The sequence below is a fragment of the Cetorhinus maximus genome, chromosome 14, assembly GCF_964194155.1.
Source record: "Cetorhinus maximus chromosome 14, sCetMax3.hap1.1, whole genome shotgun sequence".
NCBI classification, from domain to species: Eukaryota; Metazoa; Chordata; class Chondrichthyes; order Lamniformes; family Cetorhinidae; genus Cetorhinus; species Cetorhinus maximus.
The window spans coordinates 76670522-76686893 of record NC_135892.1 but is presented as its reverse complement, the minus strand read 5'-3'; the positions used below and the strand labels follow the sequence as shown (position 1 = coordinate 76686893).

Genomic DNA, 16372 nt, shown 5'->3' with positions numbered 1-16372 from the left:
ACACGCACACATACACTCGAAGTTCACACACGCACAAATAGGCTATAGTGGGGAGGAGAGATTAAGTAATTTAGAATCCGGTAAAATTAAAGGGGCATACAGCTCTTGAAGATTGGTGACTCAGCTGGCTTCAGGCTGAACCCGGTAATCCTGCTACTTTTGGATGATTTATTGGTTCTTGAGGAGACAGCAGTGCTGGGTAGAGTTCTTTTTAAAATCTCTGTCTGTGGCACCTGGATAGTCAAAATCAGGCAGGGTTCAACTTGCAAGTTGGATGGAACGAGAGAGAGGGAAGGACCCACTCAGTGTCTTGTCCCCATAGCATCTCAGTTGATTGCCCTGTTCGGCAGAGAAAGCAGGTGTTTGAACACAAAGGGTTGACTTGTCACGTGACCTCTCCAACTGCCCAATGACCCAAATATGGTCATGGCTAATGTATTCCAGTTACCTTGAATAGATCATGACTGGGAATTCCCCTCTGTCAGGGTCCCATTGTTCAAGTGATCATTTGTAATGGTTTGTCTCCACCCAGTTGAGTACCCAGATAATTGCCCGGACACTTGGCTGATGAGATAGGAGGTGGCACCCATTCATCCTCTTTCAAGGCCATTGTTCCTGGTGTTGCTTTGCTGACAGGTTGTGTCCATTTCTACGGTTTTGGAATGCAGAAGGTACAGTAATGCAAATGTGCAGCCATCTTTGACTGTGATCCCCAGTCACTGGAATGTGGCTTCAGTATTTTTTAAACAAAAATCAATTGGGGCTTTCCAGCCGGTAAATTCAAAAGTCATTTTTTGATATAAAGCATGGTTTCCCAACAATGATTTTAGCTGTTAGATTTCTCTTTGAGGTTATTGCTGCATTTCATATCTTGGTGTGCCATGGACAAGTGATGTCTAATTTGATTACTTATTGTGTTCTTTTTTGACAGTGAATGTGTCAGTAGTGCTATTTGTATTCCACTAGCAAGCCAGAAAAGGTAAGTGCTTTTACTTAAGGATCCTTGTAAGTTTGATTAAAACAAATTAAATATCAACTAAATAATACAAGTGTTTTGTAGATATGTTTTTTTTTACACATAAGCAATATTTATATTTCCTTTCAGAAATTTGGCAGATTAAGATTGGTTATGAAATGAATATAGAAGAATCATTGTGTGTGTATATACGTAATCCAATCATTTCATTTTTGGCTTATTAGCTAGTTTAAATCTTTGCTGGAAAGATCTGCCCAGATTTCTTCCAGCCAGTGAGTAACCTTACTGCGCACAGACTGCTTTGAGTTATGTGTAAAGATGACAAGAATTAAAATAATTAACAGTCTATTTCAAAATATGCTGCTTTTAATTAGAAAAAACTGAAGCATTACATCCCAAAAGTTTACTAAAAGGATGCCATTTAAACAAAGTAACAGCATGTGGAACATTTCCAAGCTAGAATATTATTAGCAATTTAATTCTTATAAGCAACACTAGCTGCCACTTGAAACCTTAATGATTGGCAAATGTCTATTAAAATATATTTTTTCCCAGAAATGATCTACATTATGGATCCAGTAATATTTGGTTGGTGTCGTTCACTGAACATTATTTTTATTGTTTTGCTGTTGGCCTCTTGCTGTAATATAATGAATGGTACACTCTATTGCAAGGGTATGGGGTTAAATATACCTCTGCGAGCTGCCCTGATGGCTCAATGGTTATACTGTTTTTTTTTTGGCTTAATTTTAAGTAATCTTGACCTGGTCTAGCTGTTACAGGCGAGGCCATTTCTTTTTTTGTTCTTTTATGGGATGTCGGCATCATGGGCAACAAATGCTGGCCTTGCCAATCACGAATTACACTTGAGAAGGTGGTGGGGAGCTGCTGCCTTGAATCACTGCAGTCCATCTGGTACAGGTACGCCCACAGTACTGCTGAGTAGAGAGTTCTAGGATTATGATTGAGCGACAGTGAAGGAATGGAGATGTAGTTCCAAGTCATGTTGGTGTGTGGCTTGGAGGGGAACTTATTGCTGGTGGTGTTCTCTTGTGTCTGCTGCCCTTGTCCTTCTAAGTGGTAGAGGTTGCAGGCTTGAAGGGTGCTGTTGAGGAACTTTGATGAGTTGCTGCAGTGCATCTTGTAGATGGTACACATTGTTTCCACTGTGTCGGTGATGAAAGGAGCGAATGCTCAAGTTGGTGGATGGGCTGCTGAGCAAGAAAGCTGCTTTGTTCTGGATGTTGTTGAACTTCTTGAGTGTTGTTGGAGCTGTACTTATCCAGGCAAATGAAGAGTATTCCTTCACGTTCCTGACTTGTGCCTTGTAGATGGTGGACAAGCTTTGGGGAGTCTTGGAATTCACAACCTCTTGACCTATTCTTGCAGCCACACAATTTACATGGCTGGTCCAGTTCAGTTTCTGGTCAGTGGTAACCCCTAGGTTGTGGGGCAATTCAGTGATGGTAATTGCATTGAATGTCTTGGGGATAAAAGCAAGAAACTGTGGATGCTGGAAATCCAAAACAAAAACAAAAATACCTGGAAAAACTCAGCAGGTCTGACAGCATCTGCAGAGAGGAACACAGTTAACGTTTCGAGTCCGTATGACTCTTCAACAGAACAGTTCTGTTGAAGAGTCATACGGACTTGAAACGTTAACTGTGTTCCTCTCTGCAGATGCTGTCAGACCTGCTGAATGTCTTGGGGAGAGGGTTAGATTTTCTTGTTGAAGATGTTCATTGCCTGGCACTTGTGTGGTGTGAATATTACTTGTCACTTATCCGCCCAAGCTTGAATGTTGTCCAGGTCTCGCTGTATATAGGCACAGACTGTTTCATCACCTGAGGATTGTGAATGGTACTGAACATTGTCTTCTGAACTGAACTCAGTGAACATCCCCACTTCTGACATTAACTTGGAAGGAAGGTCATTGATGAAGCAGCTGAAGATGGTTGGGCCTAGGACATTATCCTGCAGAACTCCTTCAGTAGTGTCTTGGGACTGAGATGATTGGCCTCCAACAACCACAGCCATTTCCCTTTGTGCTAGGTGGAGAGTTTTCCCGCTGATTCCTATTGACTTCAATTTTGCCAGGCCTCCTTGATGCTGCACTAGGTCAAATGCTGCCTTGGTGTCACTTTCCCCCATGAGTTCAGTTATTTTGTCCATGTTTGGACCAAGGCTTTAATGTGGTGAGGAACAGAGCAGCCCATGCAGAACTCAAACTGAGCATCAGTAAGCAGGTTATTGCTTAATAGCACAATCAACGACACCTTCAATCGCTTTCCTGATGATCATAAGGAGGCTGATGGGATGGTAATTGGCCAGTAATAAGGCTTCATGAATGTTGCTTGAGGCAGATTGGATTTGTCCTGCTTTTTCTGGACAGAGCATACCTGGGCAATTTTCCACATTGTTGGTTGATGCTAGTGTTGTAGCTGTACTGGAACAACATGGCTAGGGGCACAGCAAGTTCATGAGCACAAGTCTTCAGTGGTATTGCTGGCATGTTGTCAGGAGCCATAGTCTTTGCAGTATCCAGTGCCTTTAGCTGTTTCTTGATATCACGTGGAGTTGGCTGAAGATTGGCATCTGTGATTCTGGGGACCTCATTCCTAGTTGCTTTGAGCAGGTGATGGTGCGACTTCTTGAACTTCAGCAGTTCTTGTGATGATGGTGCTTCAGTGGTGGTCAATACAAAATTTCGAGATATTAACCCGGCAACATAGAAGAAATGGCAATACATGTTCACGTCAGGATGGTGTGTAACTTGGTGGTGATGGTGTTTGTACAACATTGATACTATTGCCCTACTTGGTAGAGGTTACAGGGGAGGAAAGTGCTGTTGAAGTAACATTGCCGAGTTACTGAAGTGTATCCTGTAGATAGCACATACCACAACCACGGTCCACTATTGGTGAGGGGATGGACACTGATTCCAGTGACCAGGATGTTCGAAACATGTGGTGGTGTTGAGCTTCAGGAATGTTGTTTGAGGCTGTACCCATCCAGGTGAGTTGAGAGTATTAATTCACATTCCTGTTGCGTTCAGCGCAGAGACTTTGAGGGTCAGGAGTTGAGCCATTTACCACAGAGTACCCAACTTCTGCCCTGCTCTTGTGATGACATGGTTGATACAGCTACTCTAGTCAAGCTTCTGGTCAATCATAACCACTCAATATGCTAATAGTAGAGGGCTTGGTGATGGCGGTGCTATTGAAGGTTGGGGAGGGCATAACAGAGATAGCAGGAGGATGGCATGTCTACCTCTTGTTTGAGATATATATTAACCCCTATTTGCAAGTAAGTACATGTATTTCTTCTAATTTCTCTCCACTCAGATATACTACCACCCATTTCTTAATTTGTATGCTTATCTACTAACCTGTCTGTACCCAAGAAGGCTCATCTTAAATTAACCATACGTTATTTTTGTGATATTTGCAAATTTGAATATTTTACCTCTTGAACTCAAGTTCAGGTAGCCCTAACAGTAAACCTATGGCACACAGGCTGTATTGCACTAATCTTGAAAAGAAATAGCTATTAGATTTTTTTAAAACAATTCAGCTAACTTTCTAACCATACTGCCTTTAATACCATATGCCTTAATTTATCAAGCCTCCATGCACCACTTCTTCAAACTCCTTTTGAAAATCTACATATTTAACTTTCACTATTTCTGTTATGAAAATATCATGTTGATTGCTCAAAGTTGTGAGACACAACTTAAATTTTACAAAGTTGTGTTGGATTTCCTTAATAAATCTTGTATTGTGGCTTCTCAGTATTTACCTATGACTGATAAACTGACAAATCTATAATTACCTAGTTTATTCCTTTGTACCCTCCTAAAACAGAGGTACTACACTAGCAACTCTGAAATCCTCTGACACAACTTCAATACATGAGGATATTTGCATGTTTCTTTCCTTTTCTTAGATTTCTAGGAAGAGCATGCAGTCATGCCTGGACTTTGGATTTAGGCTGCTTTTAGCATCAATGAAGAAGCAAAATCACCAAAGCTATAGCTGTTTTGACAATGTACCCGAAAATTTTGTGTTAATGATTTTGAAATGTTTGTTGTGATGCATTTATACTTTAATTGTGAAAAATGCTGAACTAAGTAACTTTTGTTACGATTTACAGAAGCTCCACAGGACGACCAGACTGGACATGTATAATTGTTGGTTTTACATCTGGATATGTACGATTTTACACTGAGGTAGTTAATTTTGATTTTGATTTTTATTTATTACAAAAGCAAAATATTCAGATGTTGGAAATCTGAGATAAAAACAACAAAATGCTTGAAATACTCAGGTTCGACAGCATCTGTGAAGAGAGAAACAAAGTTAACAAATAGGTCAACAACCTTTCATCAGAAGTGAGAGATGCAACAAGTGCAAATGCAAGGAAAGGGACGAGGGGGAGATTGTAACTTCTGCCCCTATTATTTTTTTCAGATGACTGTGATTATTCTGCTTTTCCCATTTACACCTCTTTTGACCCATCTTTTATTTATTTGTCCCATTAACATCTCCTATTGCAATTTAATCTCTCCTGCTTTCCAACATGTCACTGACTTCCCCCTTTCCCTACTACTTGACATGCTTAAAATCTGTTGCATCTCTGACACCTTCTAGTTTTGACAAAAAGTCATCGACCTGAAAGGTTAGCTCTGTTTCTTTCACCATGAGATGCTGCCTGACTGTTGAATGTTCTTTACTGTAACCGCTCTATGATATTTTATGGTTTTGTGAAATCAGGTTGGTTTCCCAGTTTATATTAGGTCCAAATTGAGCATAAATGCCAGCGTAGACTGGTTTGGTGGAATAGCTTGTTTCTATGCCCTATATTCCATGTAATCCTATGTAGGTTGATAAGTTTTTCTTTAAGATAACTTCTCTTTTCAAGTACCCTTAAATGCAAACTGTCTTCCTTCTTATGTTGTTCGAAGTGTTAGCATGGAGTTTTATTAGCAGCATAGGTGCTTAACCAGAGTAGATCATTTTGAAATAAAAACAAAAAATGGTGGAAACGCTCAGCATTAAGGCAGCATCTAATAGTTTTCAGTTTAAGGGCTTTTGCATAGAACTTTATCAAATGCCATTTTGAAGTCAAGAGGCACCACATTATTGGGCTTTCCACAATCCCTTTGGGTTGTCATCTCACTCTTATCAGTCCCCTTAAGTCTGCATCCACTGGTTCTTGATCCTTCTGCCAATGGCGACAATTTCTTCCTATCTACTTTGTCTAGAACCCTCATGATTATGAACACCTCATGATAAAAGACTGCCTCGAAGAGAAGGAAGCAACATGTACTTTTGAAAGGATTTATGTCCATGGAGTGATGTTCTGAGTGGGATACCTGGTTTGGTGCTGCAACCATTAAGGTTTCTAATTTACATAAATTATCTGGTTCAGAAACTGAAAGCAAAATTATCACTTTGTAGATAACATCAAACCTGGAAGGACAGCTTAACTGGAGGAATTAGCTCAGAAATTACAATGAGTTGGGCAAAATATATGTGGGCAGAACAATGACAGATGAAATTTGATGTAGACAAATGCAAATGCTACATCTGGGGAGGAAACATTAGATGGCATGCATACTGTGTGGTTGTTGTTGAAATTGCTGAGGATCAAACTGAAAGCGACCTAAATGTCTCATGGGCTCAGTGCTAAGTATGTTCACCAATGCTATTTGGTTGCATGAATGGAATACAAGTCAAAGGGAGGTATGGATCAAAAACTTCTGTGTGCTGGCTAACCACACCTTGAATAGTATGACTATTTCTAGTCACCAAGAAATAAGACTGCCAAATGCAAGAGAATGTGAAGAGACAAGCCACAAAGCTGTGACCAGTGTCAGGTGTGTTCAGTTAGCAGGAAAGATTGAGTAGACTTGGCTTTTCAGCTTGGAGGTATTTGAAGGGTAATTTTCTAGAGGAAAAAGTTAATCTTGAATATTACTTTAAATTGTTGGATAGAACTGGAAGGCACAAGGTCACATTGGCAAAAGATAATTTTTGAGCTGATGTCAGGAAATTCTTCACACACACTATCAACAGGTGGAATAAACTAGAGTTTATGGAGTAATGTATGTTTGGATCGTGTGTGACTTGGAGGTGATAGTGCTCCTTGCTTTGGTAAATCAGGAGGTTAGCCGCTCACTATAGAAGATCAAGCTTCTGACCAGCTCTCTTAGCCGCAGTATATATTGATTATATGTTGACTGTATATTTTATATTCCTCCAGCATATTGATGGTATTAATGCGGGGGGGCGGGGTTGGGGAAGGTCAGCATTTGACGATGATAATGCATTTTTAATATCAAGAAGAGATTATTAAACTCTTTGTTGGAGATGGTGATTACCTGGCACTTATGAGGGATGTATGTTACTTGTAACTCACCAGCCTAAGCCTGGATGCTGTTCAGCTTTTGCTGCATGCAGGCACAGGCTACTTCACTGTCTGAGGAATTGTGAATTCCTGCAATAAAGCTTTTTCCACAGCACAGCAGTAATAACAAATTACTACGCCGCAGGACTTGTGAAGTGTTGCTATACCTTTTATATTCGGTCAGTATTTACTTTTTCAGCAGGATATTGTCAGTAACTTTTTTTGGGGCAGCCATCAGTGAAATGTTAAGATTATACTTGTGGGTATTGGTAGAGTTATACTTATTGTGACAAAATGTTATAGGCTAGGGTTGTTTTCCTTAGAACAGAGGCGTCTAAGGGGGTGACCTAATTGAGTTGTACAAAATTGAGGGGCCTAGATAGGATGGACAGGAAAGACTTGTTTCCCCTAGCTGAGGGGTCAATTACCAGAGGGCATAGATTTAAGGTGATCGGTAAAAGGATTAGAGGGGACATGAGGAAAAGCTTTTTCATCCAGAGGGTGGTGGGCATCTGGAATTCATTGCCTAAGATGGTGGTTGAGGCTGAAACGTTCAACTCATTTAAAAGGTACCTGGATCTGCATCTGAAGTGCTGTAACCTGTAAGGCCAGGTGCTGGAAATTGAGATTAAAATGAGCGACTAGTTTCTTTTTTTGACCGGCAGACACAATGGGCTGAATGGCCTCTTTCTGCCCCGTAACTTTTCTATGGTTCTAACGTTGTTTAAAGTTGGAGAGATCACCAAATACAAATTTAGTCAGCAGGTCAGACAGCATTTGTGGAGAGAAACAGTGTTAACATTTCAGGTCAATGACCTTTCATCAGATTTCAGATTTTGATGAAAGGTCATGGACCTGAAACGTTAACACTCTTTCCACAGATGCTGCCTGGCCTGCTGAGTATTCCTAGCATTTTTTTGTTTTTAATTTCAGATTTCCATCATCCACTGTATTTTGCTTTTGTACAAATTTAGTCAAGGTGGGTTAAATTGTGGTGATGTGTCAAGAATTGAAGGGCTTGTGAGCTAGAAATCTTACTCATTTGCATTTGACAATGGATATAAAGAATACATGTTAACTTTAACAATTTAAAATGTTTTTTTGATTAGTTTTGGGAGATTATAAACTTCTTTGGAGACACTCGCAGACTTCAGCAAATTTTCTGCCATGAATAATACGTAACCAAATTTTCCATCTTAATAGCTCTCCCCTAAAGACTTTCTGTCACATTTTGTAGACTAGATTACTGCATTTGAAATTTACAAAACAGATTCCTTCAAAAAGAGAAGCAGGACTTGGGTTTTGAAAATCTATTTGAAGAAGCAGATGGTTTTATTTTGGATATTTTCCCTCGAGCAGTGGTTTTGTCCTGCTCCTATACTTTGTTTGTAGGCCCAGAAAAGTGAAAGGCATGACATCATTTGCTGTATTTACATACTGCCTGAGAAACAGCCACTATCCTCTTCCCTTAGCACACACTCACTTCCAGCACAAAATACTGATTTCTTGGTCTCTTAAGACCATCTATACAGCCTGTGCCTGTTCCTTCTCTGACCCTATAGCTTCTGATAGTCCTCCCACTACTCTAGCCCATCTTGTGTTTTTTGGGCCCCCCAACTTCCACCCTTCCTAAGCTCCTTTCATCCATGGAACCCCTTTCTTGCTTATTTAATCATTTTACTGTTCAAATTCTGATGCTCACCATCCCTTTATTCTCCTAGCTGTTGAAGCCAATGAAAAGTTCTTTGTTTTTAAAACTTCATTAACCCCTCCCTTCCCTTTTAAAAAAAATCCTCAAGCTTGATCCACACCTTCTCCAACTACTGGCCGATATCTAGCTTTCCTTGTTTGCTAAGGGCCTTGTCATTTCACAGCTCTTACGTCCATACTTTCTGAAAGTCTTTTGAATCCCTCCAGACTAGCTTCACCCTTCTCATGGCATCAGAATAACCCCAGACAAATTTTTCTGTGGCATTCTCAGGGCCTGTGACATTGTATCCATTCTCTTCCTACTTAATTTTATATAGCATTCAATATGATTGATCACCTCTACTTAATCACTTATCTTGACCTCTTGACTATCATTCTCATTAGATTAGTTGTCTGCTCTCAAGTCCTGAATGAGTCACATCTTTATCCAACTCAGTATCAGGAAGATATCATCTTCAGTCCTTGTAACAAATTGCTTTCTTGCCATTGACAACATTATCCTTCCAACCATTGTCAGGGGTTGAAGCAGAACATTAGTAATCCAGTCAAGTATGATGGAACTGATCTTCTAAGTCTGGATTTCCTCCCATTGGGCTAATTGGAGCAAAAGACTTGCATTTATATAGTGCTTTTCAGGGCATCCTATGGAGCAGGAGTACCATCACCATAACTAGGAATACCACCCAGCAGTGTGTATCTACTAACTTGCAACTTTGCCCTTTGTTTGCTGTGCAAGGTGAGTTTGATGTTTATTTCTGTTGGGAGGGAGTTCTGGTGCTGCCTTTAAAAGCATGCAAGCCAACAAAGGCAACCATCCATTTCTTATCACTCCTCCCTCTAGCCACCCCTTCCTCTTGCCTCTGTCTTTGATCTATCCTGTATCTTTATCTCCTTCCCTTTCCCCTGTGCTCTTTATATTCGTCTCATTCTTTGTACCTTAAACGGTAAGTGGTCACAGTCACAAATGATGCCATATGGGACTTTTGTTGAGGCTGCTTTGATGCTGAGGGGGAGAATTGGACAGGATTTGATTCAAAGTTAAATAATTTTAATTGGACAGATTCAAACAAAGGAGTTACAGGAAAGGAAGGCTGAGATGTGGTAGGGTAAATATGGAGGAAAAGTAATCTTTACAGATTTTGTGGTGGAGAAATTGAGAGGAATTCACTGGGATGAATATAAGAAATTGCAATACCCTGAAAAGCTAATTAGAGGATCAAAGTTGACCATTGGGAAATCTATAGTCTTGGAGGATAAAAATCTAACGTTCTTTTTGTTATGTGGCAGTAAGAAAGCAGTTGGACTAGTAATCACAAGGGTAGATGTGGACCACATGCTCTTCACCAATTGAGATAATCAAAGCGAAGTAATTGACTTTGTATAAATGAGATGACCGTCCTACAGCCTTAAAGGGATCAGAATAAGTCCCCAAAGATAGTTGGTAATTATCCCAGAGTGCTGACAGTGGGTATGAAGACAATTTGCATGACATTGATGCTCTTGTAATTCATTTCCCATTGATGTAAACCCAGTCCACACCCATCCACCTCACTTCCTGTTGATTCATTTCACACATCCATGAACTAGGGAAAACTGCTATCCCAATTCACAGGATTTGATTCAAAGTTAAATAATTTTCAAATGGAGAATAATTACATTCATGCTAACCACAGTCCACCTAATGTACTGAAAGAGACTTAAGTTAATGGTGTCATAAATCTGGTTGCCTACTCAGGAAAGTGAACAGTGACAACTATTGTTACTTTACATGTCAGAAGAATTTTCTGCATTCTTTGGTTTTTTTTTGTGCAGAATGGGGTTCTCCTTTTAGCACAACTTTTAAATGAAGACCCAGTCCTGCAATTGAAGTGTCGGACATACGAGATTCCCAGACATCCTGGTGTGACAGAGCAGGTGAGCACTTGCAAAGCATTTTGCAAACTGGTTGAATAAAATACTCTGTAAACCAGACATAATTGTTTAATGCATATACAACACTCCTGCATGGATAATGATATCTGATTTTTGTTATCAAAGTATTTTTAGGCTTCTCATATATTACTTATATAATACTTATAGTAAAGCTATCCATTAAGTGCTGGAAAATTTACCAAATTATTTAATTTGCATTTACCTTGTGAAATATTTGAAAGTACAATAAAATTTCTGTTTTCCTGTACTCTACCAACCAGAATCTTCTATTAGTCGGAATTCTTGGACCGGGTCTGTTTTTTGACTGGAGATGTCAGTCTCATCAATAGTTATTATTGGTGGCCTGTCCTCCAGTCTCAGTCTTCCACTGTTCTGCAACACCATGTTCTCTTGACGTCTAGATTTGCGCAGTCCCCCATCTCTTGCGGGACCTCAATGCTCACGCAATCACCCTGGAGCTTTCTGATTGGATGAAACGCAGAACTTGCTTTACGTCTTAGTTAACCAGAATATTTGGTTAATCGGCACCTCTGGTTTCCTGGAGCATGCCTGATAACAGAGATTTTCCTGTATGACTAGATTACGCAAAAGTGGTGTAGTTCAACCTAATGGGGTCAGGGTAAAGAGCATCTTTTGCATATTTAAGTACAAAATCAGTGGTTATTTCCATATTTACGTTGAAACATTTGTGGGGCAGCTTGCAACGTTGCTGTGCATTGTGGAGTCTATTGATTTTTAGGATTGTGTTTACTTTTAACATAAGTGATAAAATGTTATATTTGGTTGATGTTGTCTTATATATTGGATAATGCACTCTTTGGTGCAAAATGATGCAACAAAAAATGTATCCTTAGTGAATAAGAGACACATTCACTTCTGTGAGGTGGGCTAATCTTGGCAAAACGGAAGATATCATTTAAAGTAATTCTCTAACATGTTAATTTTTGTGATGGTAACATTGCATTGCATTGGAGTGACTTGTGCACCATATTTTCAGCGATTTGTTGAAGACTTTATTATTGTACAATTGCAGTTCCAACTTACCATTCTATGGTCATATTCATCTACTACAGTTAAGCTTGGAGGAGACAGAGGTTTGAATTTCTTATGCTGTCTATCTGCTATATGAAGGCTATAAAAACAAATTAATCAATGATAGAACAATACAAACAGGGTTTCATTACATGAGAGAAGACAGTTGCTTTGCATTTCCTAATGGGAAAGTGAGAAAAGATTTTAGTGCCCGATTCGCAAAAATGCAGTGTCTGAAAGGGTATATCTGCTTAGTGTCCAAAAATAACTAGAATAAATCTGACTAGCTCTTTTTTGACACTCTAATGACTGACAAACTGTAGAATTATCCCCTCAACTTGAGGAGACAGTAGATTAAAAAAAAACTATGGTCTAAGTGTCTGAGATAATTTAGTAAGTTATTCTAAAGATTTTTTGCTGGATTATGACTGGCATTCTCATTTTGTTTTCTAAGCACGAAGAATTGAGCATTCTATATCCAGCTGCCCTTGTAACAATTGATGGATTCAGTCTCTTCCAGTCTCTTCGTGCCTGTCGAAACCAGGTGGCAAGAGGTAATGTTGTTAAAAATATTATGCCTGGTGCATTAATTGTATATATGGTAAAAAAAATTAATTAAATTTGGGCTTCTTTATTCCAGCAGCTTTCAAAACACATTGGGGTAATGGGGGGGAGTTCTCTGCTAATCTGATACTCCCAGAAACCAAAACCCAAACTCCTGAAATCAAGTATGGAAATACTCAGTAGATAAGGCAGTATCTGTGGCAAGAAACAGAGCTAACGGGCAGAATCTTGTGGCCCCACCAGCAGTGAGAAGTTTGGCGGGCGGGGGAACTTATTTTTGGCCTCACACCAAATTCAGTTTCCCAATAGTGGGATCAATTTTAGCAATTATATTCTCGGGATTTTAAAGATGGCTTGAGTTTCCTGACGAACAATGTTGGGAAGCCCTTTTGCATGCATTAGCATGTCGTGTATGCTCACTAAAAGTCCAGCTTGCTGGAATTAAGTCCCCCCTCCAAATTAAGTTCTTCACCTGTAAGAAATTAGAATGCTTGCTCTTACGACTGCACATAGGTGCTTTGTACCCAGTGAGGTAGACTACTTCCATGATTAACGGTGAGTTGTGGCTGCATTGTCCTCTTTGGGGAGCATCTGTAAACGTCAGCTTATGCTTTGGACTCGGTGCTGGCAGTGCATGTTGTGTGGAGGATGACGAAGGAAAGGAGGAAGTGGAGCAGTGGCCGGGCAATGGTGGAAAGGATAGTGCAGGTTGTCTGGGTGGTCTTTAAACATGGTGCCTGGACCTTCGACCCCATGAGGTAATCGTGAGGATGGTGACTTCTGTCTGCCCCCACTGGGAGATTTGGCGAACTCCCGGTGGATGCCTACTTAATGAGCTGAACAGCGCAGGATCGCACATGATCAGCCGTTGTACCTGTTGGAGTATCTAAAAGACACTCGTCACATAATCAACTTTGGGTAGCTTCAGGCAGCAGTTTTTATTTAGTACAAGTGTGCATGCAGTAAGTGTCCTTTCAGAATGTTCTAAAAGGCAATTCAAAGTTACACAGTTTCTGTTGGTTATATATGCTATCTTTGTGATAGCTCATTAACTCACAATGTTCTTATCTTGTACATCTAATTGTTGCATGTTTAATTACAAATGAGTGTACAACATAAACACAGAATGACCTGTTCATCACCTCTGCAATTAGGAAGGAATTTGTAGATAAATTATGGAATGACCTGGCCTTTAACACAAATGATGTTCACAGTTCATTCCAAAAAATGAACTTTGCTTATCTATCCTGATATTTTGCTGCTGTGCCTAGTTATCTGCATATCTTGACCCTGATGTCAGTTTATCTGTTTACAGTATAACTCGTCGACCATTCATCAACTTATTTTACCCTGACCCAAAGGTCATATTCCTTTAGCTTTATCATGGACTGACCCATAGACTAGTCATTAACTTCCAGGCCTGTCCAAAAGGTCATATTCATTCTAGTGTGTTTAATTGCAAGCACTTTCTGATATGCCTCCAGATGCTCCCAGCAGAAATCACTCCCACTTCCGTGCCCACCATCCAGAACGCGAGCTTTCAGCCAACGTTTCCGGTTGATGACCCTTCATCAGATGAAAGGTCATCAATCTGAAATGTTGGGCTGGAATTTAATGCAGGCCGTCACAGTGGGAAACATGGCAGTCAGGCGCACTGAATTGCGGTAGATGCCCCATGTCAGTCTCCTGGCAGTGGGAGAACCTCCCACTCCCATACAAACTGCCCTGTACCCCCCCCCCGGATAAAGACAGACGACGGAAACGACTGATATGTGATTTACCAGCTGCCAATGGCAGGATGTCAGTAAGGCTCATTAATGAGTAAATTGACAGCCACTATCCCTGAACTCATTGCAATTTAGTAGTCACTCAGGGATTAAATGGGGGCTGCATGAGTTTCCTGCACCCTTGGAAGGCCACCCAGCAAATTCTCTTGGGTTTGTCAGTGGCCTCCCAGGTGGGAATGTGGTCCCTCATAGTAAGGCCTGATCAAGGGACCCGGCAACGGGAGGGAGGGGATGGCCGCTGAAATCTAACCCCTCTGTCATTGCCTCTGTGACCGCTGAAAGCTAAGCCTCCTGCCCTTGCCTTTGCCCTCCCACCCCAGCCACCACCTCCCCCTCTGCCTCTCCTGTGATCTCCAGCCTGCAGTCCACATTCTGCCTCCACCCACCTTTGTCTGGGGGTCCCACGATGATCCTGGACTTCTGGCGGGTCCATTGCCTCCAGCTGCAACCGCCCTATCTGCCGTTGGAGGCAATGAGTAGCCGCTGGCCTCAGATTGGCCAGCAGCCCTGTGGGTGGGACTTCTGCCGCCAGGGACTTCAAACATAGGGAAGGTCTGATGATGGCCACTTAAGTGCCTGAAGAGCAGTTGATTCCATCTGGCCTACCCCATGGAAGTGACGGGGGTTCCCCGCTGTTCTCAAACCGGTGGGCGAGGCCTATGTTGGCCCGATAGAACCCCGGTCATTAACTCTGTTCTCCCCACAGATGTTGCCTGACCTATTGAGTATTTTCAGCATTTTATGCTTTTATTTCAGATTTCCAGCATCTGCAGTGTTTTGTTTTTCTCCCCCTAGTGTTAACTGCTGAAGGCCATGGCAGAAAATGTGTTGTTTTATTATTATTAGAACACTGAAGCACAGGCTTGTCCAGCTCGGCGGGGGCTGGGGGGGGGCACAATTGCATATTTTTCTCACTCAAGGGACCAGTGAGCAAATTTTGGAAAGATCAGGTCTGGCACAACAATAACCTCAATTTCAAAAAAAATGTTGAGGTTTTAAGGAAAGAAACAATTGATGAGCAATAGTACAACAATATTGTAGCAATAAATTGTTAAATTAAAAAAGAGTAATTAATAAAAATGACCAGAGTGTGAGAGGATGAGTATGTGTGTGTGTTTGGTTTACTCCCAGTCTGAGTGCTCACTTGCTCACCCTCACCCGCTGTGAGTGGGTGCATGTAAATGTATTGGTGTGTGGTGGTGAGAAACCTGAGACTGGGCATAAGGCAAATCCACACAGTAACTCAGTGTCTCACTTTCCCACCCTGCCACACATACTCAGAGTTTCTCGCACTCCCCACCACACACACTCAGAGTTTCTGGTACTCACCCTGCACACTCACTCAGTGTCTCACACTCACACACTCCTACAAACACTCTCACTCCCACAAACACTCTCACTCCCACACACTCACCACTGCACTGCCAAATCCTCGGCCCGGCCGAAACCGCGCCCTCCCCGGGCCCGGCCGAAACCGCGCCCTCCCCGGGCCCGGCCGAAACCGCGCCCTCCCCGGGCCCGGCCGAAACCGCGCCCTCCCCGCAGTAATTAGTAATTCTGAAACCATTTTTTTAATGGCAGAAAATTATAATTTGTCATTGTATAATTTCCAGAAAAGGTACACCTACTGAAATAATGTTCTGTATTCTTTTTAAGATGTTTCGCTTCTGGCTATGCTGAAATAGAGATAATTTAAAAACTATTTTTTGCATGGTCAGTGGAGAAATTTGTGTTGAGATCGGTATTCAAATTTTTTATATTGATTTACATAGCTCAAATCTAATGTAACATACCCCGAAATCATAAATCTAAGAGTTCTCTATTTAAATTCAACCTAAGAAGCAGCTGACAGATTTTAAACAAACAAAATCAAAGAATCTTCTGACTTGGTAAATTTCTGAGCTCCTTTCTCCTTACTCATTCACTTGCTGCCTCCCAGACAAAAAAATTGGTGCCATCTCCT

At 41.0% G+C, this 16372-nt stretch overlaps 1 protein-coding gene across 1 annotated transcript in view; it reads left to right on the top strand.

Annotated features, from left to right (window-relative positions):
* Positions 1 to 16372, top strand: part of rab3gap2 (RAB3 GTPase activating protein subunit 2 (non-catalytic)) — a 112322-nt gene that overhangs the window by 26887 nt on the left and 69063 nt on the right. The window contains exons 5-8 of the mRNA XM_078557097.1: positions 932 to 979; positions 5129 to 5204; positions 10907 to 11008; positions 12513 to 12612. Coding sequence (XP_078413223.1) covers positions 932 to 979; positions 5129 to 5204; positions 10907 to 11008; positions 12513 to 12612 — 326 coding nt within the window. The remainder of the gene's footprint in view (positions 1 to 931; positions 980 to 5128; positions 5205 to 10906; positions 11009 to 12512; positions 12613 to 16372) is intronic.